Source organism: Oncorhynchus tshawytscha, linkage group LG04 (assembly GCF_018296145.1).
Source record: "Oncorhynchus tshawytscha isolate Ot180627B linkage group LG04, Otsh_v2.0, whole genome shotgun sequence".
Classification (NCBI taxonomy): Eukaryota; Metazoa; Chordata; class Actinopteri; order Salmoniformes; family Salmonidae; genus Oncorhynchus; species Oncorhynchus tshawytscha.
In genome coordinates this window covers 27500123-27527978 of record NC_056432.1, presented here as the reverse complement: position 1 = coordinate 27527978, position 27856 = coordinate 27500123, and the positions used below count along the sequence as shown (strand labels likewise).

The window sequence follows — 27856 nt, the reverse complement described above, 5'->3', positions numbered from 1 at the left end:
GAACAACACAAAAAGCTTAGCTTGTAGCGGGGACTTCATTACTAAAGAGGCACTTTGAAAGCGCAATTGTTCTGTTGTTTACTGTGCAGCGAGACTCAGGAATGTGTTCAAACAGTCCTTTATAAATACACAAGAAAAGAAAATCAAGCAAAAAGCCACGTCTCTTCTGAATCCATAAAATACAAGCACTGAAAAGTACATTTAAAAAATGTGTTCCCATATCAGATCTATACTGAACAAAAATATAAACGCAACATGTAAAGTGCTGGTCCTCTGTTATATGAGCTGAAATAAAACATCCCATTTTTTCCCCCATATGCACGAAAAAACACAAATGTGCACAAATCTCTTTCCATCCCTGTTAGTGAACATTTCTCCTTTGCTAAAATAATCCATCCACCTGACAGGTGTGGCATATCAAGAAGCTGATTAATCGGCATGATCATTAAAACAGGTGCACATTGTGCTGGGGACAATAAAGGGTCATACAACACAATGCCACAGATGTCTAAAGTTGAGGGAGCATGCAATTGGCATGCTGACTGAAGAAATGTGCACCAGGGCTGTTGCCAGAGATTTGCATGTTAATGTCTCTAACATAAGCTGCCTCCAACGACGTTTTAGAGAATTTGGCAGTACGCAACCGGGCCTCACAAACGCAGACCACGTGTGACCATGCCAGCCCAGGACCTCCACATCTGGCTTCTTCACCTGCAGCATTGTCTGAGACCAGCCACCCGGACAGCTGATGTAAGTGGTATTTCTGACTGTAATAAAGCCCTTTTGTTGGGAAATACTCATACTGATTGGATGGGCCTGGCTCCCCAATGAGGGGCCTATGCCCTCCCAGGCCCACCAATGGCTGCACCCCTGCCCAGTCATGTGAAATCCATAGATTTGGGCCTAATGAATTTCTTTCAATTGATTGATTTCCTTATATGAACTAACTCAGTAAAATCGTTGAAATTGCATTTATATCTTTGTTCAGTATACATACTGTATGAATGCAGCCAAACACAATCACTAGATAGAGATAGACAAAGTTGGGAGTGTTGTGCGCGTAGTGAACAGGTGATTTGTGAAAAGGGCCTGTTGCCATATGAAGATGCCCTTTTCTCTGCATTAATGGAAAGTACAAGCCATCTCTGTGCATTTCCTGTTCATGTAACAGCCTCCACTCCTCTAATGAATGACACTGTATAATGGAAGGGCTTGCTGAGTACGTAAGAAGGGTAAGGAGTGCCACAGTGTACCACTCCCGCAGCAAGTCTTTCAAACTTCCTCCATTGCAGTGACTTCCCTTTGAGAAAACACAGATTATTACACAACAGCAAACATATATAAATTATGAACACGACATTGCGTACACGATGAGACGTTTGGCATGGATTCCATTGGAGAGCCAGGAGCTTCCAGAATACGTGTGGTGGATGGTCGAACCCGTCCACAGCCCTTCCTCAGACTGGGCCTGCTGTCCCAGCCTCTCCCTCCATCTGCTGCTTGGTCAGGAAGTACTTAAAGAACTCATAGACTGACCAGGCAATTGCAGTGGAGGGCATCTGGTATATGACCCGGGCCTGGATCCCTTTGAAAAAGGCAGCCATGCCGCCAAAGCGATACACTGTCCTGAAGGCATTGGCCATGCCTGTGAGATGACCACTGATGTGCATGGAGCTGAGCGCTACGTTCTCCTGTGTGTTGAGCAGGGTCTTACACACATCCAGCGGGGTGGTTATCGCTGCCGACACAGCTCCCGCTGCAGCCCCAGACAGTATGTGGCTGCCGGGGTGGTACTGTCTGTGGGGGTTGAGCCGCTCCTGCATCAGTTCATAGGTCATAAAGTGGACAGACTGGAAGGGAATGTTCATGGCCAGCTGTGTGCTGTAGCTGCGGTAGAAGGCTGCGAGCCCCTCAGTATTTTGTATAGTCCGAACACAGTCCAACAGGTTCCGGTAGGGAGAGTTGTACATCTGCATCCGCTGTTTCACCACTAAGACACCATGCAGGACAGCATCGTCACACAGACAGGGGAACAAAGAAAAGGGGGTTCATATTCTGTATTCATTTCTAATTGAGAATGTCACAGAAATCTAAATCTAACACCCCAATGCCCCCTTTCAAAGCCTTACCTTCAGCTGGGTTCATGACTGCGTCATGCAGCACAGTGGCCACACAGCCTGCCAGTCCTAGTTGGGACAGAGTCATCAGTCAGTCATGCCTGCACATGTTCACACCCATCAACATACAATACTTCATGTGATACTACATCAATTCTCACCTCAACTGTCTCAAGCCAATTATTTATACTGTACGTTTATCACAACTACCAAAACAATTAACTTCTTTCTGTGCCATGTTCCAGTGGTCAGTGTGAAACATGAGAGTTCCAAGGGAAACAGAACTGTACCATTTGCTATGTGGCTGTTGCCTCCATTCTGAATTACTTCGCTGAGTGTGCACTTGACCCGTTCGTAGCAGGCAAAGTAGAGGGCGTGGGCAGGGCCAGCCCCCAGCATGGTGATGTTGAGGCCCCTCAAGGGTCTGAGGAGGCCCTCCGTTTGGATGATCCTTCTCAGGGCCTCGTATACGCTGCTGTACTGAGCCTTCGGGTCTGGCTGCAAACTCTGCATCCTGGTCTGGAGAAAGAAGAGGGTCATTTGAAGTGAGAGACCCTAGCTTCTCATGGATGTGGTTCATACAACCCGGTAAAGCTAAACTGAAGACCGTAGTCAAACCACCACACACACTCACCTGGGCTGTCTGTTTCTGAGGTTATTGTTTTTCTAGTGATCTGATGTCCTGCCATGTTTCTGTTAATGTCTGTTCTTGGCAGAACTCATGTCCTGGTGCATTTCTGTCCCAGGCCTAGGGTGGGGGGCTGTGGCAGTTCTTTGTTATACCCTGCCATGCCAAGTTATTTGGACAGCACAAAGAATGTTTTTATTTGGCCTAAAATGTAGGACAGCCCAAAAGACAGGCCATTTATCTTCCTCAGCACATTGCCTTGTGTTTCCGTCCTTTCCCCAAACAATACAATATCAATTACATGTCCTCAGATACATCTGGAGGCTTGAGGGACTCCTACAACTTAGTTTAAGTTTTTGTCAAATTGAACTAAAACTCTACACAAATCACACACTGTCTCCTTGAGGCAGAGTTCAACAATGAATTCTGCATGTACCCTCAAGACTAGCTTCTGTAGTTGTCTTTTACTTACATGTGATATTACTCATCTTCCATCAATCTCTCAACAAGTCTTTGAAAGGGGGATTCCAATGGGTCATTCCGTCTCAAAGAGCACAAGAAAGAGAATTGAGACATCTCAGATAAACAATTTCAGAACTGTGTTAGGAAAAGATAAGATTAGCATTCCTGCTAATATTATTATCTAATATCTAATATTTTGTTGAAATATGGATTTGATCTAAAAAAAATTTAAAAATCAGCTAATTGATTGCACCCAAATTGTCCATTTTAATTTATAGGATTCATATATTTAATAAAAATTACACAAATCATCCGATTTGGACTAAACCTTTTTCTAACAATGAGTTAGACATGAGGAATCCAAAGAAATGGTGAAAAGCCACCCAACAATGAATATATAGTATCAGTTCTCTATGTCTCACAAGTAGTATGGTGCTGCGGCTCTAAGTATTGTTTCTTCATCCTATGTAATCTATTCCCACTGAATTTGGTGAGGTTTCTCCCCCTGTCCAGAGAAATGTGTCAATGAAGTTGTTAGGTTAATGTCCTATCCTACTTCCTGATATTACCAGGTTCTGAAAACTAGATAGTGCTGTTCCGGGCATTCTTTTTGTTCATTTAGTATTTGTGGGACAAATCCAATGCAAGTCAATCGTAGCTATATTAGAATTGTCACGCTTCATATTGTTGGAGCGTGAACGTGACACAGAGCACGGACACACAGAGCTCGTACCTAAAAGAGGGGCTACTTCGGTCGCATGGACGTGATTTGGGTATGAAAAGTCTGACACGGACCAGAAAACCGTCCTCTGCTAAATATGCCGCAGGCCGGTCCCGATAACAGGCTCAAACACCACTAACCTCTTACCACCTATGCAAGAATCATGTGAAACAGTACGGAGAGTCTACGGATGAGAAACGAAAAAGTACCGTTGAGTGCTCCAAACAAATCCGACTCAGACGTTGCAAGAGGCTTTTGCCCGCGGCACACCATATGGCAAAGAATCATGAAGATGGAAGGAGACAGTTGAGAAACAGGGGTTACATGAGTTGGTGCTAACACTCGACCAAAGGTACCAAATTGATGTGTGACACGTATTAAAATAACATGCAAAACAAGTAATCCCCCAATAAATATAGGCCATATATAGGAAAAGGGTGGAATCATATTGCACAGGCTCCAACGCCTGCCGCATGTGGCAGGGGCTACAGTCCATTACGGATTACAAAGGAAAACCCAAGAGTGATCTGACCAACGATACCTCTCTACCAGACAAACTCAATGCATTTTATGCACGCTTTGACAACATCGTGCCGGGTGTGAGACCTGTCAACAACCCAGAGGGTTGGGGGAATGTGCTCTCCAAGGTCGACGTGAGAAACATCTTGAATCAGGTCAACACCGGCAAGCCCCGATAGTATTCCAGGGTGCGTTCTCAGAGCATGCGGTGACTTTCAACCTGTGACCACCAAAATTCCTGTCCCCAATAATTCTAAAAAGGCACAATGACCCTGTAGCACTCACTTCTGTAATTATGAAGTGCTTTGAGAGGATGGTATGGCACATTAACTCCACCTCAGACACCCTAGACCAGTAGTCACCAACCTTTTGAGTCAAGATCACTTTGAGTCAAAACACAAGCAGAGATCTACCACATGACTTAAAAAACATAAGCCTATGCAACATTAACCAGGTTTCCTCCAGACATGACGCTTGGTATTCAAGCCAAAAGAGTTTCATCAGACCAGAGATTCTTGTTTCTCATGGTCAGAGTCTTTAGGTGCCTTTTGGCAAACGCCATGCGGGCGGTAGTGTGCATTTTACTGGAGGGCTGATTCTGTCTGACCACCATAAAAGGCCTGATTGGTGGAGCGCTGCAGAGATGGTTGTCCTTCTGGAAGGTTCTCCCATCTCCACAGAGGCACTCTGAAGCTCTGTCAGAGTGACCATTGGGTTCTTGGTCACCTCCCTGACCAAGGCCCTTCTCCCCAGATTGCTCTAGGAAGAGTATTGGCGCTTCCAAACTTCTTTCATTTAAGAATGATGGGAGGTTACTGCTCTCTTGGGGACCTCAATGATGCAGAAATGTTTTAGTACCCTTCCCCAGCTCAGTGCCTTGACACAATACTGTCTAATTCCTTCGACCTCATGGCTTGGTTGTTGCTCTGACATGCACTGTCAACTGTGGGACCTTATATAGACAGGTGTGTGCCTTTCAAAATCATGTCCAATCAATTATATTTACCACAGGTTGTAAAAACATCAAGGATGATCAATGGAAACGGGATGCATCGGAAGCTCAATTTGGAGTCTCATAGCAAATGATCTGAATACTTATGTACATCATTTCTAAAAACCTGTTTTCATTGTCATTATGGGGAATTGTGTAGATTGATGAGAAAAAAAACAATGTAATACATTACAGCCTTACTCTAAAATGTAACAAAATGTGGAACAAGTCAAGGGGTCTGCATACTTTCCGAATGCACTGTTAGACGGATTTCTTCAGCCTCCTGTTGAAGAGGCGCTGTTGCACCTTCTTCATGCACTGTCTATGTGAAGGGGCCATCAGTGATGGAACTTGAAGCTTTTGACCCTCTCCACTGAGGCCCTGTCGATGAGGGGTGCGTGCTCTCTCTACTGTCGCCTGTAGTCCACGATCAGCTCCTTCATTTTGTTGACGTTGAGGGAGAGTTTATTTTCCTGGCACCACTCTGCCAGGGTTATCACCTCCTCCCTGTAGGCCGTCTAGTCATTGTTGGTAATCAGGCCCAACACTGTTGTCGTCAGCAAACTTGATGATTGAGTTGGAGATGTGCGTGGCCATGCAGTGTTGAGGATCAGCATGGCGGAGGTGTTTTTGCCTACCTTCACCACTTGGGGTCGGCCCGTCAGGAAGTCCTGGACCCAGTTGCACAGGGAGGTGTTCAGATCCAGGGCCCTGAGCTTAGTGATGAGCTTGGGGGGCACTATGCTGTTGAAGGCTGAGCTGTAGTCAATAAACAGCATTCTTACATACAGTAGGTATTTATCTTGCCCAGTTGGGATAAGAGAGTGTGCAGTGAAATGGCGACTGCATTGTCAGTGGATCTGTTGGGGTTATATGTGAATTATAGTGGGTCTAGGGTGTCAGGTAAGGTGGTGGTGATATGGTCCCCAACTTGCCTTTCAAGGCACTTCATGATGAAAGAAGTGACTGCTACGGGGCGATTGAACTAAATTACTGTTACCTTCACTTTCTTGGGTACAGGAACAATGTTTGAGATATTGAAGCAAGTGGGACAACAGACTGGGATATGAAGAAATGTAATATGTCCGTAAAAACTCCAGAGAGCTGGTCTGGACCGGCAGCCTTGCAGGGGTTAACATGCTTATAATTATTTAGTCACGTCGGACACAGAGAACGAGAGAACACAATCCTTGTGAGCGTTGAGGGCCTGCGTCAGCGGCTCAATGATGTTTCTCTCAAAGCGGGCGAAGGCATTTAGCGCTCCCGGGAGCGAGCTGTCGGTTTTCACGACGTAGCTGGCTTTCCCTTTATAATCTGTGATTGTCTGGAGTCCCTGCCACATACGTCTCTTGTTTGAGATGTTGAATTGCAACTCTACTTTGTCCCTGTACTGTCCCTTTGCCTCAGATTGCCTTACTGATGTCAGCTGGTCTGTTTCTACACACCGATGTTCACAGTCACCTTGCCATAGTTAAATATGGTGGTTCGTGCTTTCATTTTTGAGCGAAAGCTGCCATCTACCACGGTTTTTGGTTTGGATTAGTTGTAATCGTCACAGTGGAAACATCCTTACCAGGGGAGCTTCCTTCTTAAGTTTCTCCTCTGGTGAGGAGCAGATTGGAGGCATGATCTGATGTGCCTAAGGGAGGGTGGGGGAGACTCTTGTAGCCATCCCGGAGTGGAGATTAGCAATGATCCATGATTCAGTAAAACAGAGTATGTTACAGTTCCTGATGTCTCCCTAGAAGGAGATCCTCACCCTGAGCTCGTCTACTTTATCATCCAGGGACTGAAAGTAAGCAAGTAATATACTCGGAAGCAGTGGATGGTATGCATGCCGCCTGAGACTTGAGTCCTACTTCTTCCTCTACTCCAGCGTCTTGGTGCAGACCCCAGGATGAATAGAGCTGCCTCAGGAATTTCAAATAAAGGATCCAGGTCAAATTTCAGCTCGAATTTCTGGTGAGTGCCCGCCGATCTAATATCCAAAAGTTATTGTTGGCTGGAGGTAATAATACAAGAAACGTTCTGAGCAAAAAACACAAAAATAATGCAAAAGTTGGCTAGGAGATAGAAACAGGGAAACCATGTCTGTCAGCTAGGGTTGCAAAGGGTCAGAAACTTTACGGTAAATTTCCAGATATTTTCCATGGGAAGTTAAGCCTGGGAATTTGGGGAATTTTGTTTAAATTCATCAAAAAAAGTTAACTTATAACAGTAAAACATTTTTTTTGTGGGATACACAAGGCAATTCTAGGTCTTGTGGCATATTTCGTTTGAATTATCCCGAATTCAATGGAATTGCAACCCTCTTGCACACAAATGAGATACTATTGAGCCCAGACTACTACTGTACATTGTCTGGGCCAAGGACTACATGCTTTCTGGTAAGTTTTGATTACAACACTGGGTGGGGTGAATATATTTTTATGACATACATGATTTTTGTTAACTGGTAAAAAGTAGCCTACAGCAAAGTGTGTTTCATTCATTTCTAAATTGTTAACCATTTCTGCTAGTTAGTTTTTGCTACCATGTGGGGTTTAGCTTACTTGAGTGGGATAACTGAGAAGTGTTAATTCACCTGTTTCCATACATGTTTCATTTTAAAACATTTATCTAACAAAAGAGATGTTTAATCTAACTGCTTAACTATTTACAGTTGAAGTCAGAAGTTTACAGACACTTAGGTTGGAGTTATTAAAAACACATTTCTCAACCACTCCATACATTTTTTGTTAAACTATAACTTTGGCAAGTCGGTTAGGACATGTACTTTGTGCATGACACAAGCAATTTTCCAAAAATTGTTTAGACAGAGATTATTTCACTTATTATAAACTGTTTACATATGTTAAGTTGACTATGCCTTTAAACAGCTTGGAAAATTCCAGAAAATGATGTCATGGCTTTAGAAGCTTCTGATTGAACTGATGTCAATTGGAGGTGTACCTGTGGATGTATTTCAAGGCCTACCTTCAAACTCAGTGCCTCTTTGCTTGACATCATGGGAAAATCAAAAGAAAATCAGCCAAGACCTCAGAAAAAAAAAATTGTAGACCTCCACAAGTCTAGCTCATTCTTGGGAGCAATTTCCAAACACCTGACGGTAACACATTCATCTGTACTAACAATAGTACACAAGCATAAACACCATGGGACCACGCAGCCGTCATACCGCTCAGGATGGAGACGCGTTCTGTCCCCTAGAGATGAACGTACTTTGGTGCGAAAAGTGCAAATCAATCCCAGAACAGCAGCAAAAGGACCTTGTGAAGATGCATGTAGAAAAGTATCTATATCTACAGTAAAACAAGTCCTATATTGGCGGCTTTTCAGATTATGCCAATATACCTGAAAGGCCGCTCAGCAAGGAAGAAGCCACTGCTCCAAAACCGCCATTAAAAAAACGACTACGGTGTGCAACTGCACATGAGGACAAAGATCGTACTTTTTGGAGAAATGGTCTCTGGTCTGATGAAACAAAAATAGAACTGTTTGGCCATAATGAGCATCGTTATGTTTGGAGGAAAAAGGGGGAGGCTTGCAAGCCGAATAACACCATCCCAACCGTGAAGCCCGGTGGTGGCAACATGTTGTGGGGGTGTTTTGCTGCAAGAGGGACGGGTGCACTTCACAAAATAGATGGCATCACAAGGCAGGAAAATTATGTGGATATATTGAAGCAACATCAAGACATCAGTCAGGAAGTAAAGCTTGGTTGCAAATGGGTCTCCCAAATCGACAATGACCCCCAAGCATACTTCCAAAGTTGTGGCAAAATGGCTTAATGACAACAAAGTCAAGGTATTGGAGTGGCCATCACAAAGCCCCGACCTCAATCCAAAAGAACACTTGTGGGCAGAACTGAAAAAGCGTGTGTGAGCAAGGAGGCCTACAAACCTGACTCTGTTACACCAGCTCTGTCATCAGGAATGGGCCAAAATTCACCCAACTTATTGTGGGAAGCTTGTGGAAGGCTACCCGAAACATTTGACCCAAGTTAACTTCTTTGGGGTAGGGGGCAGTATTGGGTAGCTTGGTTGAAAAAAGTGCCCAAATTAAGCTGCCTGCTACTCAGCCGTAAAAGCTAGAATACTTTTATATGCATATAGATAGAAACTTCCGCGTGTTTTCTAAAACTGTTTGAATGATGTCTGAGTAGAACAGAACTCATATGGCAGGCAAAAACCTGAGAAAAGATCCAACCAGGAAGTGGGACATTGAGGTTTGTAGTTTTTCAACTCAGCCCCCATTGAAGATACAGTGGGATATTAGTTATGTTTCACTTCAAGGCTTCCACTAGATGTCAACAGTATTTAGAACCTGTTTTGAGGATTCTACTCTAAAGGAGGGGCTCAGAAGAGCTCTTTGAGTGAGTGGTCTGGCAGAGTGCCACAGCCTCGGTGGTATGGTGCGCTCACGTGAAAGGTAGCTACATTACACTTCATTTGTACAGACAAAGGAATTGTCTGGTTGGAACATTAATTAAGTTATATGTTAAAAACATCCTAAAGATTGATTCCATACTTAGGTTGGCATGTTTCTACGGGCTGTAACGGAACTTTTTGAACTTTTCGTCCGACGCGACCTGAATGCGCTTTTGGATTTGTTTACCAAACACCCTAACAAAAGAAGATATTTGGACATAACTGATGAACATTATCAAACGTTTATGGTGGAACTGGGATTCCTGGGAGAACATTCTGATGAAGGTCATCAAAGGCAAGTGAATATTTAAAATGCTATTTCTGAGTGCCAATTTTTTTTTTTTAAACCTTTATTTTACTAAGCAAGTCAGTTAAGAACAAATTCCTATTTTCAATGACGGCCTAGGAACAGTGGGTTAACTGCCTGTTCAGGGGCAGAACGACAGATTCATACCTTGTCAGCTCGGGATTTGAACTTGCAACCTTCCGGTTGCTAGTCCAACTCTCTAACCACTAGGCTACCCTGCCGCCCCAATGTAAATGCGCCAATGTAAATTCTGATTTTTTTATATAAATATGAACTTTATCAAACAAAACATGCATGTATTGTGTAACATGAAGTCCTATGAGTGTCATCTGATAAAGATCAAAGGTTAGTGATTCATGCCTCCCGGGTGGCGCCAGCTGTGCCATCAGAGACTCTGGGTTTGCGCCCAGGCTCTGTCGTAACCGGGAGGTCCGTGGGGCGACGCACAATTGGCCTAGCGTCGTCCGGGAGGGCTTGGCCGGTAGGGATATCCTTGTCTCATCGCGCACCAGCGACTCCTGTGGCGGGCCAGGCGCAGTGCGCGCTAACCAAGGCTACCAGGTGCACGGTGTTTCCTCTGACACATTGGTGCGGCTGGCTTCCGGGTTGGATGCGCGCTGTGTTAAGAAGCAGTGCGGCTTGGTTGGTTTGTGTATCGGAGGACGCATGACTTTCAACCTTCATCTCTCCCGAGCCCATACAGGAGTTGTAGCGATGAGACAAGATAGTAGCTACTAAAAACAATTGGATACCATGAAATTGGGGAGAAAAAGGGGTAAAAAAATTCAAAAATAAAAAAAGGTTAGTGATTAATTCTCTATTTGTGCTTTTTGTGACTCCTCTCTTTGGCTGGAAAAATAGCTGTGTTTTTCTGTGGCTTGGTGGTGACCTAACATAATCGTTTGTGGTGCTTTTGCTGTAAATCCTTTTTGAAATCAGAGACTGTGGCTGGATTAACAATAATTGTATCTTTAAAATGGTGTAAAATACTTATATGCTTGAGGAATTTTAATTGAGACTTTTGTTGTTTTGAATTTGGCTCGCTGCACTTTCACTGGATGTTGCGAGCGGAACCCAAGTCCTAAACAGGTTAAACAATTCAAAGGCAATGCTACCAAATAGTAATTGAGTGTATGTAAACTTCTGACCCACTGGGAATGTGACGAAAGAAATAAAAGCTGAAATAAATCACTCTACTATTATTCTGACATTTAACATTCTTAAAATAAAGTGGTGATCCTAACTGACCTAAGACAGGGAATGTTTACTAGAACGAAATGTCAGGAATTGTGAAAAACTGAGTTCAAATGTATTTGGCTAAGGTGTACGTAAACGTCCTACTTTAACTGTATCTGTACATGGAATTGTATTTGTTGTTATTTTTACAAATGTTTTTCTAATCTTTACAGGAAAATGCCACAGGTGAGTGGAGACATTTCACTGTAGCTAATGTAGAAGGAAAAACAGTGTATATTTGCAAATACTGTGCCAAATCAAATGTGAATGCAACAAAGATGCAGAATCATCTAGCCAAGTGCATAAAGTTCCCTCAGCGCTCACAAGCAACCATCGAATAGAAGTGGAGGACTTTTGTCAATGTGAAAAGGATAAATCAGACACCTTATCGATAGCAACAGCTCATGGTCCTCCTGGAATCAGAAGAGTTTGACTCAATGGCAGAACGTAGTCAGAGAAATGCTGATAATGTCTTGCTTGAGCTGTGTATGCAACTGGTTTACCTCTGATGCTCACAGGCTATGTGTATTGGAAGAGATTTCTAAATGTTCTTCACCCAGCATACACCCTTCCAACCAGACATGCTTTATCTACTCATTTTCTGGATGCAGAGTTCAACAGGGTTCAAGTGAAGGTCACGGAAATCATAGAGAAAGCAGACTGTATTGCAATCATCTCCGATGGGTGGTCGAATGTTCGCCGGCAAGGAATAATTAACCACATAATCTCCATCACTCAACCAGTATTCCAACAAGAGCACAGACACAAAGGACAACAGACACACCAGTCTCTACATTGCAGAGGAGCTGCGAACATGAAGGCTGCTTGGTCTAAAGTGGAGGAGTCCTACCCTCACATCACACCCATTGGATGTGCTGCTCATGTATTGAATCTGCTCCTCAGTTACATCATGGCACTGAAAACAATGGATACACTCTACAAGAGAGCCAAGGAAATGGTTAGGTATGTGAAGGGTCAGCAGCAATCTACCTCACCAAGCAAAGTGAGAAGAATAAGAATACCACATTGAAGCTTCCCAGCAACACCCGTTGGGGTGGTGTTGTCATCATATTTGACAGTCTCGTGGAGGGAAAGGGGAGTCTCCAAGAAATGGCCATATCACAGTCTGCCAATATGGACAGCCCCATCAAGAGGATCGTCCTGGATGATGTATTTTGAGAGAGAGAGTGGTAAGCAGCCTGAAACCTATAGCAGCAGCCAATACACAGATTGAGAAAGACAATGCCATCCTGACTGATGTAAGAGAAGAAATCCGTACTGCCCTGCCCACTTCACTTTTGCTCCAAGCGGAGGAAACGGCAGTTCTGAAATACATAAAAAAGCGTGAAGACTTCTGCCTGAAGCCCATAAATGCTGCAGTGTACATGTTGGACCCCAAGTATGCTGGCAAGAGCATCCTGTCTGGTGCAGAGATCAACATGGCCTATGGTGTCATCACTACCGTGTCTCGCCTCCTTGGCCTGGATGAGGGCAAGGTTCTTGGCAGTCTGGCGAAGTACACTTCTAAGCAAGGGTTTTGGGATGGAGATGCAATATGGCAGTCGTGCCAACATACCTCAACAGCCACCTGGTGGAAGGGACTTTGTGGATCTGAGGCTCTTTCCCCTGTTGCCTCCATCATCCTCCAAATCCCACCAACATCAGCCACCTCAGAGCGCAACTGGTCCTTGTTTGGGAACACACACCAGGCTGACCAATACAAGGATTGAAAAATCGGTGGCCAACCGGACAAATTTTAGGGGTTTTGAGCCTGACAACAAGCCATCCTCAACCAGGTTGGAAACTGACAGTGAAGATGAGGCCTCAGAGACTGATGTTCAAGAGCTGGACATTGAGGAGTTACATCTGTAAAATTGTCTTTTCCCTGGATGTTGAAAACGTTTTTGGGAGATGCAATGGATCATTGGGGATAATTCAATATTCCCTTTCTTTTGCTGTTCAGCGAAATCATCTCATGTTTAGGGTCAACTCATTAAGTTCAATTCGTAACTAAATAGTTCTTTATTTCTATTAGAAGAATTTAATAATTTGCAATTATGTCAACTTATGATTTACAGGTTTATGTTTCTGTCTCCATATGATATAGTAAATATATCCAATGCAAAAAAACATTACATTTAAAAAATGGTATTAATATTAATTTGCATATATTTCAGTTAATTACCCATATATTCCCACATGACGTTTCCACCACTGAATACTCCCCAAAATGTGCAACCCTACTTGTTCTTTCTTAAGTGGCTCACTATTTAATAAAGTAAACCTAATCCTTGAGCGAGTTAAGATTCGTCCCTTATTTACCAGCAATAGGCCAACTGCATGTCTATAGTTTACCTCCCTCCTTATTATGCTATTATCTCAGCCTCCTAATTCAAGTAATTCCATCTATTTAGCAGTTTTGCTCTAGAGATAAACCTACACACAGGACAGCTTCATGGGATTATCTCATGATATCGATAAATCTGACCTACTCCTCTACGACCCACTACTACCAAACAATCTGAATGAGCACTACAGGTTGTTTTTAATCAATGGTATTTTCAGCCATCTTGACCCTCAACTGACAACACCTTCAGGACTAACTTCCCTGAAAACCCCCTGCCATCCTACACCCCCTCCCTCCCACCCCAGGCTACCCTCCCCCTTCGTCACCACAGAACAGGAGGTGAACAAGCTCAAAAAAAGAGCAAAAACAGCAAGGCTGTAGGCTCAGACCATATCTCTTCAGCTACACTAAAGCACTGCGCTGACCAGCTTTCCCCCGTTTTCACTGACATAATCAGTCTCTGGAACTATGCACTGTACCGGACTTATTCAAATCCTCCACCATCATCCCCGTCCCGAAGAAACAAAAGGTGACCAGCATGAACGACTACAGACCTGTAGCGCTCACCTCGGTCATCATGAAATCATTTGAGCACTTGGGACCTCATTGATAAACTGTGCGTACTTACATAATATACTCCAAAATGTGCGTACACCAGAAAATGTGCTCATCCTCCCGCAAACTTTTTCCTATCATCAGTCTGCATGGTGAATTTGATAGAGCTTTTTTTTAGCAGAGTTTGCAATTAATTTAGTTCCTGCTGACCAGTAGCAGCTCACTTTGTTGAAGCTAACCATCCCATCTCCTCCCTCAAATACACAGGCATTGAGCATGTTGCTCTACCAAGGACATCGAACATCGAGATCCTACTACTAGAGGAGCTGAAGGGTGGGACTAATTACAACATAACAAATGTTAAATATTCTGTGTCTGTAAAATGTTTATAGGTTCAGAACTTTTGTGAATCAGCACAGTTAAAAATATATGGCAAATAGAAATCAAACTGGATGGACATCAGAAATAGATGGGAGAGGAAGGACCGGACTAAAAACAAACAAACTATAAAATAGATTATGTCCGTAATGTGTATATAGTATGTACAAGCTGGAGGTAGAAGCCTAAATGTTGTTGTTCATTAGTTTACTCCAATTAAGGGGTTGGTAGGGTTAGTGGAAAAATGAAGAATACATTTTAAAAAGATATGCGTTTATGTACAGTACCATTCAAAAGTTGACACCTATTCATTCAAGGGTTTTTCTTTATGTAATATTTTCTACATTGTAGAATAGTGAAGACATCACAACTATGAAATAATATGGAATTATGTAGTAACCAAAAAAAAAAAAAAAAAAAAAAAAAAAGAAGTGGTAAACAAATCAAAATACACTTTTGAGATTTGAGATACTTCAAAGTAGCTACCCCTTGCTTTGATGACAGCTTTGCACACTCTTGGCATTCTCTCAACCAGCTTCATGAGGTAGTCATCTGAAATGCTGCAGGTAGCCTAGTGGTTAGCGCGTTGGGCAAGTAACCAAAAGGTTGCTGGATCGAATCCCCAAGATGACGTCATTGTAAATAAGAATTTGTTCTTAACCGACTTGCCTAGTTAAATAAAGGTTACATTTAAAAATGCATTTCAATTAACAGTTGTGGTGACAGGTGGTTCACAGAAGATGGTCTTATACCAAATAGGGCTAAACAGCTCAAATAAGCAAAGAGAAACGACGGGCCATCATTACTTTAAAACATGAAGATCCGTCAATCCGGAAAACTTCAAGAACTTTGAAAGCTTTTCCTTGTACAGTGGCAAAAACCATCAAGAGCTATGATGAAACTGTCTCATGAGACAAATGCAGATTTTTTTTTTTTTTTTTTACACCTTTATTTAACTAGGCAAGTCAGTTAAGAACACATTCTTATTTTCAATAATGGCATATGAACGTTGGGTTAACTGCCTCGTTCAGAGGCAGAACGACAGATTTTCACCTTGTCAGCTCGGGGGATTCAATCTTGCAACCTTACAGTTAACTAGTCCAACGCTCTAACCACCTACCTCTCATTGCACTCCACGAGGAGACTGCCTGTAACGCGAATGCAGTAAGCCAAGGTAAGTTGCTATCTAGCATTAAACTTAGCTTATAAAAAACAATCAATCACTAGTTAACTACACATGGTTGATGATATTACTAGATATTATCTAGCGTGTCCTGCATTGCATATAATCGATGTGATGCGTATCGTTGCTCCAATGTGTACCTAACCATGAACATCAATGCCTTTCTTAAAATCAATACACAGAAGTATATATTTTAAACCTGCACATCTTGCTAAAAGAAATCCAGGTTAGCAGGCAATATTAACCAGGTGAAATTGTCACTATACTTGCGTTCATTGCACGCAGAGACAGTGTATTTGCAACAGTTTGGGCTGCCTAATTTGCCAGAATTTTACATAATTATGACATAACATTGAAGGTTGTGCAATGTAACAGGAATATTTACACTAATGGATGCCACCCCTTAGATAAAATACAGAAAGGTTCCGTATTTCACTGAAGGAATAAACGTCTTGTTTTCGAGATGATAGTTTCCGGATCAGACCATATTAATGACCAAAGGCTATTTTTCTGTGTTATTATGTTATAATTAAGTCTATGATTTGATAGAGAAGTCTGACTGAGCAGTGGTAGGCAGCAGCAGGCTCGTAAGCATTCATTCAAACAGCAATTTCGTGCGTTTTGCCAGCAGCTCTTCGTTGGGCGTCAAGTATTGTGCTGTTAATGACTTCAAGCCTATGAACTCCCGAGATTAGGCTCGTGTAACCGATGTGAAATGGCTAGCTAGTTAGCAGGATGCGCGCTAATAGCATTTCAAACGTCACTCGCTCTGAGACTTGGAGTGGTTGTTCCCCTTGCTCTGCATGGATAACGCTGCTTCGAGGGTGGCTGTTGTCGTTGTGTTCCTGGTTCAAGCCCATGATACTGTTACACTGGCAATACTAAAGTGCCTATAAGAACATCCAATAGTCAAAGGTTAATTAAATATAAATGGTATAGAGAGAAATAGTCCTATAATAACTACAACCTAAAATTTCTTACCTGGGAATATTGAAGACTCAATATTGGCCGATTAATCGGTATCGGCGTTGAAAAATCATAATCAGTTGACCTCTCATCTCAACTAGAGGTCGACCGGCAAGGCCGATTAATTAGGCCCGATTTCAAGTTTTCATAACAATCGATAATCAGCCCTTTTGGACTCCGATTACATTGCAATCCACGAGGAAACTGCGCGGCAGGCTGACCACCTGTTACACAAGTGCAACATCAAAAGGACCTTGTGGCTGCAATGAGCCAAGGTAAGTTGCTAGCTATCTTTAAACTTATCTTATAAAAAACAATCAATCTTCAGATAATCTCTAGTTAACCTAGTAATATCATTAACCATGTGTAGTTAACTAGCTTGTCCTGCATTGCATATAATCAATGCGGTGCCTGTTAATTTATCATCAAATCACAGCCTAATTCAACTTCGCCAAACGGTGATGATTTAACAAAAGCGCATTTGCGAAAAAAGCACATTCGTTGCACAAATGTACCTAACCATAAACATCAATGCCTTTATTAAAATCAATACACAGAAGAAGTATATATTTTTAAACCTGCATATCTAGTTCAAATAAATGCATGTTAGCAGGCAATATTAAGTAGGGAAATTGTCTCACTTCTCTTGGGTTCAGTGCAAGCAGAGGGTATATGGAACAGTATATGGGGGGGTATATGCAACAGTTTGGGCCGCTTGACTCGTTGCGAACTGTGTTTCTTCCTAACAAAGACTGTAATTTGCCAGAATTGTACATAATTATGACATAACATTGAAGGTTATGCAATGTAACATCGATATTTAGACTTAGGGTTGCCACCAGTTCGATAAAATACAGAACGGTTCCATATTTCACTGAAAGAATAAACGTTTTGTTTTCTAAATTAGTTTTACGAATTTGACCATATTAATGACCAAAGGCTCATATTTCTGTGTGTTTATTATAATTAACTATATGATTTGATATTTGGTAATGAAATTGGAAACAATTAAATATCAGTGAAATTTTTGAAAAAAGTTGATGCTAATCTTATGCTAATGCTAACAATGGCCTAATATATTCAATATCCTTTAAACTATTGTCTTTTAACAGTTTCACAATTAATTCTAATCAACCTAATAATTATGACAAGACAACCCTCACAATTGTCATTGGTTTCACCAATTGCACTGTTTTGTCCACATAACCCGTTTTAAGCATTCATGACATTACACTGAAGGCACAGTGATGCCGAAACGTTGGTGTTTTACCCAATAAATCACTGGGAGTTTATGACTGTTTTTATAGCTTACAGTTTATTCACCATTAGTCAGCAACTCTACACTAAATAAGTTTCTATAGTTGTGCGCCAGCTCATGCCTTTTAATTATTATTTTTAGAATCTAAAATACTCATAACAATCGTATAATTAGACCTAGGAATCTTTTGCCTATCTATTTTTGATTCATAACCACTGCAGAATATATTCCTCACCTTTTCTGGCCGTGATGGGTTCATATTCCTGTAGGAGCCATACAACAAATTACCATGGGCATCTCTCATTTAAATTGGACCCTTTTAGCCTAGTAAATAGATAGGCTGTATGTATTTCAGTCTGTATGTATTTCAGGCTGTATGTATTTTAGGTTTTGCAATATCATAGGCAGGGCGGTTTATAATACTGGTATACAGTCAAAATTAAACAGCTGATCTTTTACATTGAAGTAGGCCTTTGTATCAAGTTTTTGTCACATGCACAAGTACAGTGGAATGCCTTTGCTTGCTCGTTCCCAATAATGCAGTAATGAATATCAGTAGTGCTATCAACAAAAAAAGTCAAGTAGAACAAAAGCACACGAGGAATAAAACTAACTACTGTAAGTACTGTAATATTTTTTGGGAGAGTAGCCTGCCCTAAAATGTTTCAGAATTCACGGCAAGTCCATCATATTTAGGTTGGGGGGGGAGTCTATATAAAACATTGTTACGGACACCGCCGACAACATGGGCCTTCACTACCTCGACAACCCAAGGACATATGTAATTTGTGGACTTTAGCTCAGCCTTCAACACAATCCTTCCGGACCAGCTAGAGCACAAATTTACCCAAACTGAAAGTATCAGACTCCATCTGCCAGTGGAGACCCTGAGGGAAATTCCACGGTACCAAAATTATACTTTGACTCTTTTTTTCTTTTCTTTTTTTTTTTACTTTAAAAATAAAAATGTATGCCAAACAAAAACCATTGATTTCAAAGTTTAACAATCCATACAAATCTATTGTTAACAATTTCAACAAAGACAAAGAGAGGAGAGTTTGTCCAGACTGTTTTAACACTCTTGGTTTGACCACCAGACGAATGAATGAAAACAGTTACCAGCTGAACATAACAGTACGCCAATGCATGTGACCCAACTGGCAATGAAGTCATTCATTTCTTAAAGACACTGTGCACTCTTTTAGAAAAGAGATTGCTTCTTCTATGCAAATGTTTTTAAAATCAGTACAAATAAAATGTTAGCAGCTGCTATGAGAACATAAATCCTAAATGGAAGGCATTGTTTCTCATCGGTATCCCCATGAACTCAGCCAAAACAAGCTCAATAACTCATTCACACACATTCCTATTGAATAATATGCATTGACCTGTATTGTGAATAGACTTAGACTACATTTTGATTTACCCAGTTTATCAAGAGATTTACCATTCAAATAAATTATTACCATTGCTGTTTTGTATTTAGATTATTTTTTTTTTGTATACCATTGTTCAATTGACTCAATGCCTACATGGCTGTTTTAAGATGATGTAAATTATGTTCAAATGTAATGATATTGAACTCAGATGCCCAATGATTTTACAGCGCAGTAGCTGAGTTTATATCTGTCTGGATCAAGTGCCATTCTGTGACTTTTGCTAAATACGTCTTTTTTTGTGGTATTGTTTTTGTATCGTTTTGGTATTGAGTATTGTGACGGTATTGTGATACTAAACCTGGTATCGAAGTCAAAACACTAGGCAGTATCTTCTCACTAAGGCAAATTCTGTGTGTGTTTATGCCGTGGTGTAAAGTACTTAAGTATTACTTTAAAGTATTTTTTACTTAAGTAGATGTTTATGTACTTTACTATTTATATTTTTGGCAACTTTTACTTTACTACATTGATACATTGTACTTTTTACTCACATTTTACCTGACACCCAAAAGTACTCGTTACATTTTGAAAGCTTAGCAGTACAGGAAATTGGTCCAATTCATGCACTTACCAAGAGAACACCTCGTACGGCCTCTGATCTGAAGGACTCAAACACACATGCTTAGTTTGTAAATTATGTTTGAGTATTGGAGTGTGCCCCTGGCTATCTGTAAATAAAAGAAAAATGGTGCTGCTTTTTATACTTAAGTACATTTTAGCAATGCCGTTTACTTTTGATACATAAGTATATTTAAAACCAAATACTTTTAGACTTTTACTCAAGTAGTATTTTACTGGGTGACTCCCTTTTATTTGAGTCAATTTCTATGAAGGCATCTTTACTTTAACTCAAGTATGACAATTGGGTACTTTTTCCACCACGGTGTATAAATGGACTTGGCGAATAAAAATTATTCTGATGTAAGGCTGGACGATGTTTTGAATTTAAATGTTTTTGCGCAATATTTCAAATGCCTGTATCGCAAGAATCAATGTCTTTTTTATTTTCAGTTTTATGAGCATTTAGGTCCACTTGTTCTCATGTCTTTCTGGTCTCATCTCTTTCGCTCCTTCTGTGCTGCGTGCAATCACTGTAGGCTGGGAGCACCGTCCAATTACATACATCAAGCCCCTCGCCATGGCAGTCACAACAACAAAGATCACTTCCTCCTCTCTGACAACTTGCTATTCGCATTTGAGGTTTGGTCCAACAGAATCAGTCATATGGACACAGAAACACATTTAACTGTAGTAGAAGTTACACTTTTTATGTCTCAACTCAAATTGCGTCCAGACACTAGTAAAAGAGGGGAGGTATCAATGAACATTGATTCTGGAAAATGAATTCAGTTTGTTGTACCATGTACAGCCAGCAGCATTTATTTGCCAAAGACTGTCAAGTGTGTTTTTTAATGCAATAAGCATAAAACAAAGTTATAAGGAATTGGCAACTTGTTCTCATTTTGAGAAAAGGGGTAGGCTCCTTGATTTTTTCATCTGAACAAAGTGGACAGGCTAACATGCTGTTTAAACAGTCGGAGATGGACAGAAGGGTGTGTGCATAACAATTCAACTGTTCTACCCTGTTAACTAGCAAATAGATACAAGTTGGCTAAATTTTAAATATAAAGATTGGGCCTATGTTGCTACTCACTAGCACATAGGCTTGTGCTTGAGAGATTGTTTATGAGACGTGTTAACTTCTTGTAGCAGGCATTATAGAAAATTACGCTTCAATCACACCGACAGCATAATTGCATTTTGGTACACCCGAAGTACATTCATTTCCAATGGAACACTGCGTTTGCCTTGCAGCATTGCGTTGCAGAGGCAGTTGCAGTGCGTCCTGTGTGGTGCATACGTTGGATTTATCGAACATATGTGTCAAACTGTATGCTTAGACGGCTTGACAGAAATGGTGGAAGGTGAATGTTGAACTTTTGCTGCACACATATCCAGATGATGCTGTGTACCATCTTGCGCAATGACGCTATCGGTGTGATCAAGGCATTAGTCATTATTAGTGAATGTGCATTATGCATGGTTATGGGGAAAAAAATATAACCAAAAGGATATTTTTAAAGAGACTTGAAAGCCAGATCAGTGATTAGTGTGATCTCAGATCTGTAATACTGATACATGTTGGACCTCTGCCCGAGTGCTGGACATCCTCTTTCAGAGCCTACTTTAAGTTATTAGTAAAGTGTCCTCTTCCCTCTTAAGCACTAATGAAGTGAGACATACAAAATTGAGCAATCACAAAGTGGCGAAGGAAGTGTACAGAATGAGACTGTGCTGTCAAACATCTTACTTTTTGATACTCTAGGCTCATTCTGTACTTCTGGGCTCAGCCTTGCAGAGAGACTTTGCCTGCCTCCGTCTGCAGTCACTCAGTCCACTTGACAAAACAGAGCTAGCTTTATCCTGATTGGCAGGTCTCACAGTGACGGTACAATGCCTCAGGCTATTAAAATGGCTACTCTTTCTGGTTGTGCAGTGCCAAAGAACCAGGAAACTATCCTATTGATTGAATATTAGACAAACTTGGTGACCTTACTTCATTTGGTTTATTTTCTCACCTTGTCCAACAAGCAACTAATGTAAAATCTCCAACAATGTAATAACTCATTTAGGCCAACCGTATAACATGAATAAAATAAATCTGCTGCATAACACACAATGAGTAATTTGTTTGCATTGTTCTACTGCCATCGATCTTAGTTTACCAACAGGAAATGCATTCCTGATTGGCTTAAGACATACTTCATAACAAGAAGTAGATAAAACATATATTTAAAAAAATATTTAAATTTTTTTTTAAAAACACACCCTTTGGAGATGACACAGAGTAATAAAACTATTAGTAAATATATGCTACCAGGATCTAGGGTTAGGCTAACTGTAAAGTAATCTCCAATACATCCACCTGAAACTCACATTTTCTCAATTAACTCTTTATTACACAATATTTTTGTAAAAAAATAAAATAACGTTCAACCTTCCTACTGGCAAGGGGGGGAAAAAGGACCCATTTGGCACTAGAGAAGAAAAATCACACCAGCTCATCCTGCTTGTTTTGGGCAGGAGAGGAAAGCAGGTCTGGAAGGAGCTAAATTTATCTGGGCTCTATGGGAAGCATAAGACATTCTGTTCTTTTACACTGTATGGAGGTTGTAGTTTAGACATGGGGCAGGGAATCCCTGTTTCTGTGTGACACAGCTGCTTTAGTTGTTCAGAAGGGAGTGACTTCATCAGTAGCAAGCCAACTTTAGAAGCCTGAGAAACCTCACACACTGTAGGAGTTAAAAGGTCACCCTACCATGATAAAACTGGGAGACCAGAACATAGTCTTCAGATTGCTGGGGATATCAGTGTTTTGTTTCTATTACATTAAAAGTCATGACTAATGCCTACCGAGTGGTGCAGCGGTCTAAGGCACTGCAATGCAGTGCTAGTTGTGTCACTACAGATCCTGGTTCGAATCCAGGCTGTGTCACAGCCTGCCACGACCAGGAGATCCATGAGGCAGCGCACAGTTGGCCCAGCATCATCCGGGATAGGAGAGGGTTAGGCCGGCCGGGATGTCCTTGTCCCATTGCGTTCAAGCGACTCCTGTGACGGACCGGGCGCATGCACACTGACACGGTCGCCAGGTGCACGGTGTTTCCCCCGACACATTGGTGCGGCTGGCTTCCGCGTTAAGCAGGCATTGTGTCAAGAAGCAGTGCAGCTTGGCGGGTCGTGTTTTGAAGGATGCAGTGCTCTCGACCGTCGCCTCTACTGAGTCCATACGGGAGTTGCAGCGATGGGACAAGACTAACTAACAATTGGATACCACGAAATTGGGGAGAATCATGACTAACTATGTGCTCATAGCATGTGTGTAAATGCATTTCATGAGTGCATCCCATGGCTGACACAAACTGTTTGCTAATCAACTTGTATAAGAGGGGGATAGTGCGCACAACATTTTTCTGCAAGTGAATCATTCGAAACACTTCCACGCTGGGACATGAAGAGAACACCCGACACTTCTAGAAGTAGTACAGAGGGCCGTATAGATAACTCCCTGCAACTCTCTCATATATAAAAGGTTAGATCAGTAATGTAGGCTCATGTAAAGCACAATTGTTTTATGAATTAATGTAGCCTGTGTTTATCCTGTACTGGCAATCTTTATCACGGGGACATTAACAACTAAGTTATTGTTTCTTAATTTTACAGAGATTCAGTAAATAGTTCTCTTCTCTGTCTAGGGTCTCCTAAGCGGGGAAATCACCCTGGTACCATCTTTCTTCTCATAATGTTTTTATAGAGTATGAGTAATGTCTTATGCAGCCACTGAATTGGCCTAGCCCAATGACAAACAATTGAAGTGATGAGCTGCTTCTTAGTTGTCAGGGTTATTTTCCTTGTCAGTAGTCACTAAAAACGTTTAGGCCTAACTCTTCACGGTAGACGGCAAACCTGATGTCATTGTTTTCAATGGGAGCATGACGGTAAATGCCATTGAGACTGGCGGTGAATGCTGTCAGCCGCCACAGTAGACAGACATTGCCGCCAAAGTTTGAATACATCATATTTTGCCAAAGCATTGTTTTCTAACAGATGTTGATTTGCACTCATTGTTTACTGAAATCACCATAGCAGAGCATACCCTCATGCTGGCTTGCTTTTGCCGTCACCCTCTTTATTGCTTTCTTATCCCGCTATGCCGAAACATGACGGTTTTGGTGTCCCTAATCTAAACACAGACTTAGTGATGAAGAAGCAATCTTTCAGTGGACAATTTAAAGTAAGGGGTACAGAATATCTACTGAACTTTAATCTATTCCTATATTAAAATAAAGTTCATAGCAGCTGAGTTAATGAAACACTGTGGCTATGTGTTGATTAAACATGTCAAGTCTGGCTCTTAAACCTTGAGCTGTAAGATGGACAGCGTGAAAGGTCCAACACCAGATCCTGGCAGTTACTGAGGAAGTGGCGACAATGGCTTGTGTAACCCTGTTGAATAGACGCAACCTAGTTTGGCTCCAAGTCAGATTGTCTCATTCTAATGGTTTGATTAAGATAAAGTTGTATGCCTTTTTGCCACAAACTTTATTCTGTTGATGTGTTAAGTCAAGTGTTTATGTACACAGGGATATCCAGCAATGTACTTAGATAAACATGTATGAATGAACTTCACTGAACGAGTTAGATAAACGTGTATGAATGAACTGGAAAACAATAACTACCGGTATGCAATGAGAGGGGGCATAGCAGGGAACAAAGTTCACAACCACTTACTCATTACTTATGTCTTACTATAGGCTACCTACATGCCCTTCAGCTTTGACTAGTCCAGACCAGGACTAAACCACTTGGTTTTGTATATTTAATATGAAAAATAATATTGACCACTAACTAGTTGTCCAGTTCCTTTAGGAACACCTTTCCCCCAAGGCCACCTAAATTTGAGCCCGTTTGACAGCTTTTGACCTTCACCTGTTTGCCTCAATTGCCTGACAACTAGTTTAATAGGAAGGTCGGTTGTGGGTACGATTAAGAATATAGAATATAGAACAAATGGGCACTGTGTGGTTTATGTCAGAGAGCTATCTCAACATGTGCAGGCGTTAACCAGAACTTGATGGTTGTTGGATTTGAAAGTTTTAGCAACAAGCTAACTGTTATACGTTACCTAACTAGCAACTGTAGCTAAGTGTGCGGCTGAATAACTTACTGGAAACGTTCAATAGCATGTTTCGTTAACAGGGTGAATATTTTCAGGGAAACATATGCTAGCAACAGTGTCTTGCATGTCTCATAAAGTTAGTTAGTTGGCTAGTTAGCAGCTAGCTAGCCCAATAGCTCGTTTTCACACAAGCAAATCTGGTAAGGTTATTTCCTCCTCTGCTTGTTGGTGAGCAAAAAACAGAAATGCATAATGATGCGAATGAAATGGGTCATTGAGCCATCACTTGATTCATGGGGTAGCTAGCTCGCCTACCTTGACAGAGTCCACGGGGTACATCACCGTGTGCTCCAGGATTCCAGCCACTGCTCCTGCTGTCATGTGGATTGTCAATGAGGCATGAGGTGGTAAACTTTCGTAATCGCCGTCGCCTTCCAAAGGCTCCTCATCTTTACCTTTAATCTCCGACATCTCCACGGTTGCCATCAGCGCGCAACTCCATGCGAGGCAGACTGGTCAAAAGGATATCTTCAGACACAAGCACCGAATAAGAGGCATGGATAACCACAACATCATTACCGAGTTCGAGCGCCTAAATGACGTCGGCAGTAAACACGATGGCTGTCTAGTTTGAGCAATGAACATCCAGAAAACCGAAAATGAGGCGGGACCAACAGCCAATGAAAGTAGCCCAGCTAGGCACCAAAATGAGGGTGTTCGATTGAACTCACCCGGGGGCCCGTGTAGGCATGTTTTTCATCAACTGAAAGTTAATTGCATTCGGCGATGTCGGCTCAAAACAGAAGTGATGTAATTAAGTACGTGTAGCAATTAGTAGGATTCTGGGTTTCTCATGCAAAAGTGTTTGCTTTAAATAAAAACGCTTTATCTACAATTTCCAATGAAAATTTGTTAGAAAATTAAAACTTTTACTTTATGGAAAAGAGATGTATGTTTTGGACTATGCACCATGCTGCCTTCTTGACAAAATGACCGAGCAGCACAGATTACTGCTCGATTTGAGATGGCGCTCCTCCCACCCCGCGGCTCAGCATAATCGAATCCGCGCACTGACCGTTCTTTTCAATTTTTTTTTCTTTTTTTCTTTTTTCTTTATTTAACCAGGTAGGCTAGTTGAGAACAAGTTCTCATTTGCAACTGCGACCTGGCCAAGATAAAGCATAGCAGTGTGAACAGACAACAACACAGAGTTACACATGGAGTAAACAATAAACAAGCCAATACGATAGTAGAAAAAAAATATCTATATACATTGTGTGCAAAAGGCATGAGGAGGTAGGCAATAAATAGGCCATAGGAGTGAATAATTACAATTTAGCAGATTAACACTGGAGTGATAAATGATCAGATGAACATGTGCAGGTAGAGACACTGGTGTGCAAAAGAGCAGAAAAGTAAATCAAATAAAAACAGTATGGGGATGAGGTAGGTAAATTGGGTGGGCTATATACCGCTGGACTATGTACAGCTGCAGTGATCGGTTAGCTGCTCAGTCACCAATGTGAGCACAAAAAGGTCACAAAGGTCATTGATCCCTTGTCTATTTCAAAAGTAATACATTTTTCTATGATTTTTGTCATTTTTACCCTTACTAAATAATAACCGACAATGCCACTAGAATACCGCATGAGGAAGCATTTAAAATCCCCTCAAAATTAGCTGAGGGCTGATGCTAGCATGGAGTACAAGGAGTGGAACATTAGCTAAACCAAAGAGGAAGACAGAGGCCCAACTCGGCAGAAAATCTAGTTGTCTCCGTCCAAGCATGGAGTTTTTGTATGGAGGTCAATAGGGTACCACAGTATGAGCCATAATTACCATATAATCTGGCGGTCAAACAGGGAAACAGTTCCAATCATTTTTCCACCATTCATTTTTCCCATAGGGGATTTTAGAAACAGGTAAAATAAGTGCTGTGTTTTGTGTAGGCTTACCCTGGCGTGACATTTTGATAATCGTGTAAATCTCTCTAGGACAAGGTTACTTTTATCAATATATTGGCCTGTACACTACATTACTTTAAACGGACAATTCTGTGAACTTTCTTGTGCAAGTTTTAAATTGACATAATACCTGTTAGCAAAGGTGTCAGCTAGAGATGACGTATAGGAGCTTGCAGGGATTTGTAGTTTTGACCTTGTCCAAGAGAGATTTACATGGTTAACAAAATGTCATGCCAGGGTAAACCTACATGAAACATAGCCCTTATTTTAAAATGACTGGAACATTTCCCTGTTTGACCACTAAGATTTATGTGTATAATGACACCTCCACTGTGGGGCTCTATCAGACTGTTGAATTTTTTTTTTTTTTTTTTTAAATGTTATTGTTTATTTCATTAAATACAATTTTCATAATTCTTAAATTGTACCATGTGTACGTACTGATTGAGACTTCCGGCACCGACAGAGATGGCCACGTCGCTTCGCATTCCCAGGAAACAATGCAGTATTTTGTTTTTTTACATGTTATTTCTTACATTGTTACCGCAGGTAATCTTAGGTTTTATCACATACAGTCGGGAGGAACTATTGGATATAAGAGCTAAGTCAGCTCACCAACATTACGACCAGGAATACGACTTTCCCGAAGCGGATCCTCTGTTTTGCCCACCTCGC

The 27856-nt window shown here is 41.4% G+C and overlaps 1 protein-coding gene across 3 annotated transcripts; it reads right to left on the bottom strand.

Moving 5' to 3' along the window:
- Positions 1 to 902: 902 nt before the first annotated feature.
- On the bottom strand, positions 903 to 26228 carry LOC112248457 (mitoferrin-1). Of its 3 annotated transcripts, none has more exons than XM_024417492.2 (5): positions 25673 to 26228; positions 25533 to 25591; positions 2408 to 2636; positions 2130 to 2186; positions 903 to 1990 (listed from the first exon to the last, which is right to left on the bottom strand). In XM_024417492.2, exons 1-5 carry the CDS (start codon positions 25701 to 25703, stop codon positions 1458 to 1460), a joined length of 909 nt encoding a protein of 302 aa, XP_024273260.1. In that variant the 5' UTR covers positions 25704 to 26228; the 3' UTR covers positions 903 to 1457. The 3 variants fall into 3 exon arrangements, with proteins under 3 accessions (XP_024273260.1, XP_024273261.1, XP_024273259.1); XM_024417493.2 differs by lacking the exon at positions 25673 to 26228 and adding an exon at positions 3218 to 3289 and having other exon boundaries at positions 25533 to 25654; XM_024417491.2 differs by having other exon boundaries at positions 904 to 1990; positions 25533 to 26225.
- Positions 26229 to 27856: the final 1628 nt, after the last annotated feature.

Coding starts and splice junctions, on each gene's coding strand:
- LOC112248457 (XM_024417491.2), bottom strand. CDS start 25,703: ATGGCAACCGTGGAGATGTCGGAGATTAAAGGTAAAGATGAGGAGCCT. Junction 2,187..2,407: donor CAACAGCCACATAGCAAATG/GTACAGTTCTGT, acceptor TGTCCCAACTAG/GACTGGCAGGCTGTGTGGCC. Junction 1,991..2,129: donor AGTCATGAACCCAGCTGAAG/GTAAGGCTTTGA, acceptor ATGGTGTCTTAG/TGGTGAAACAGCGGATGCAG.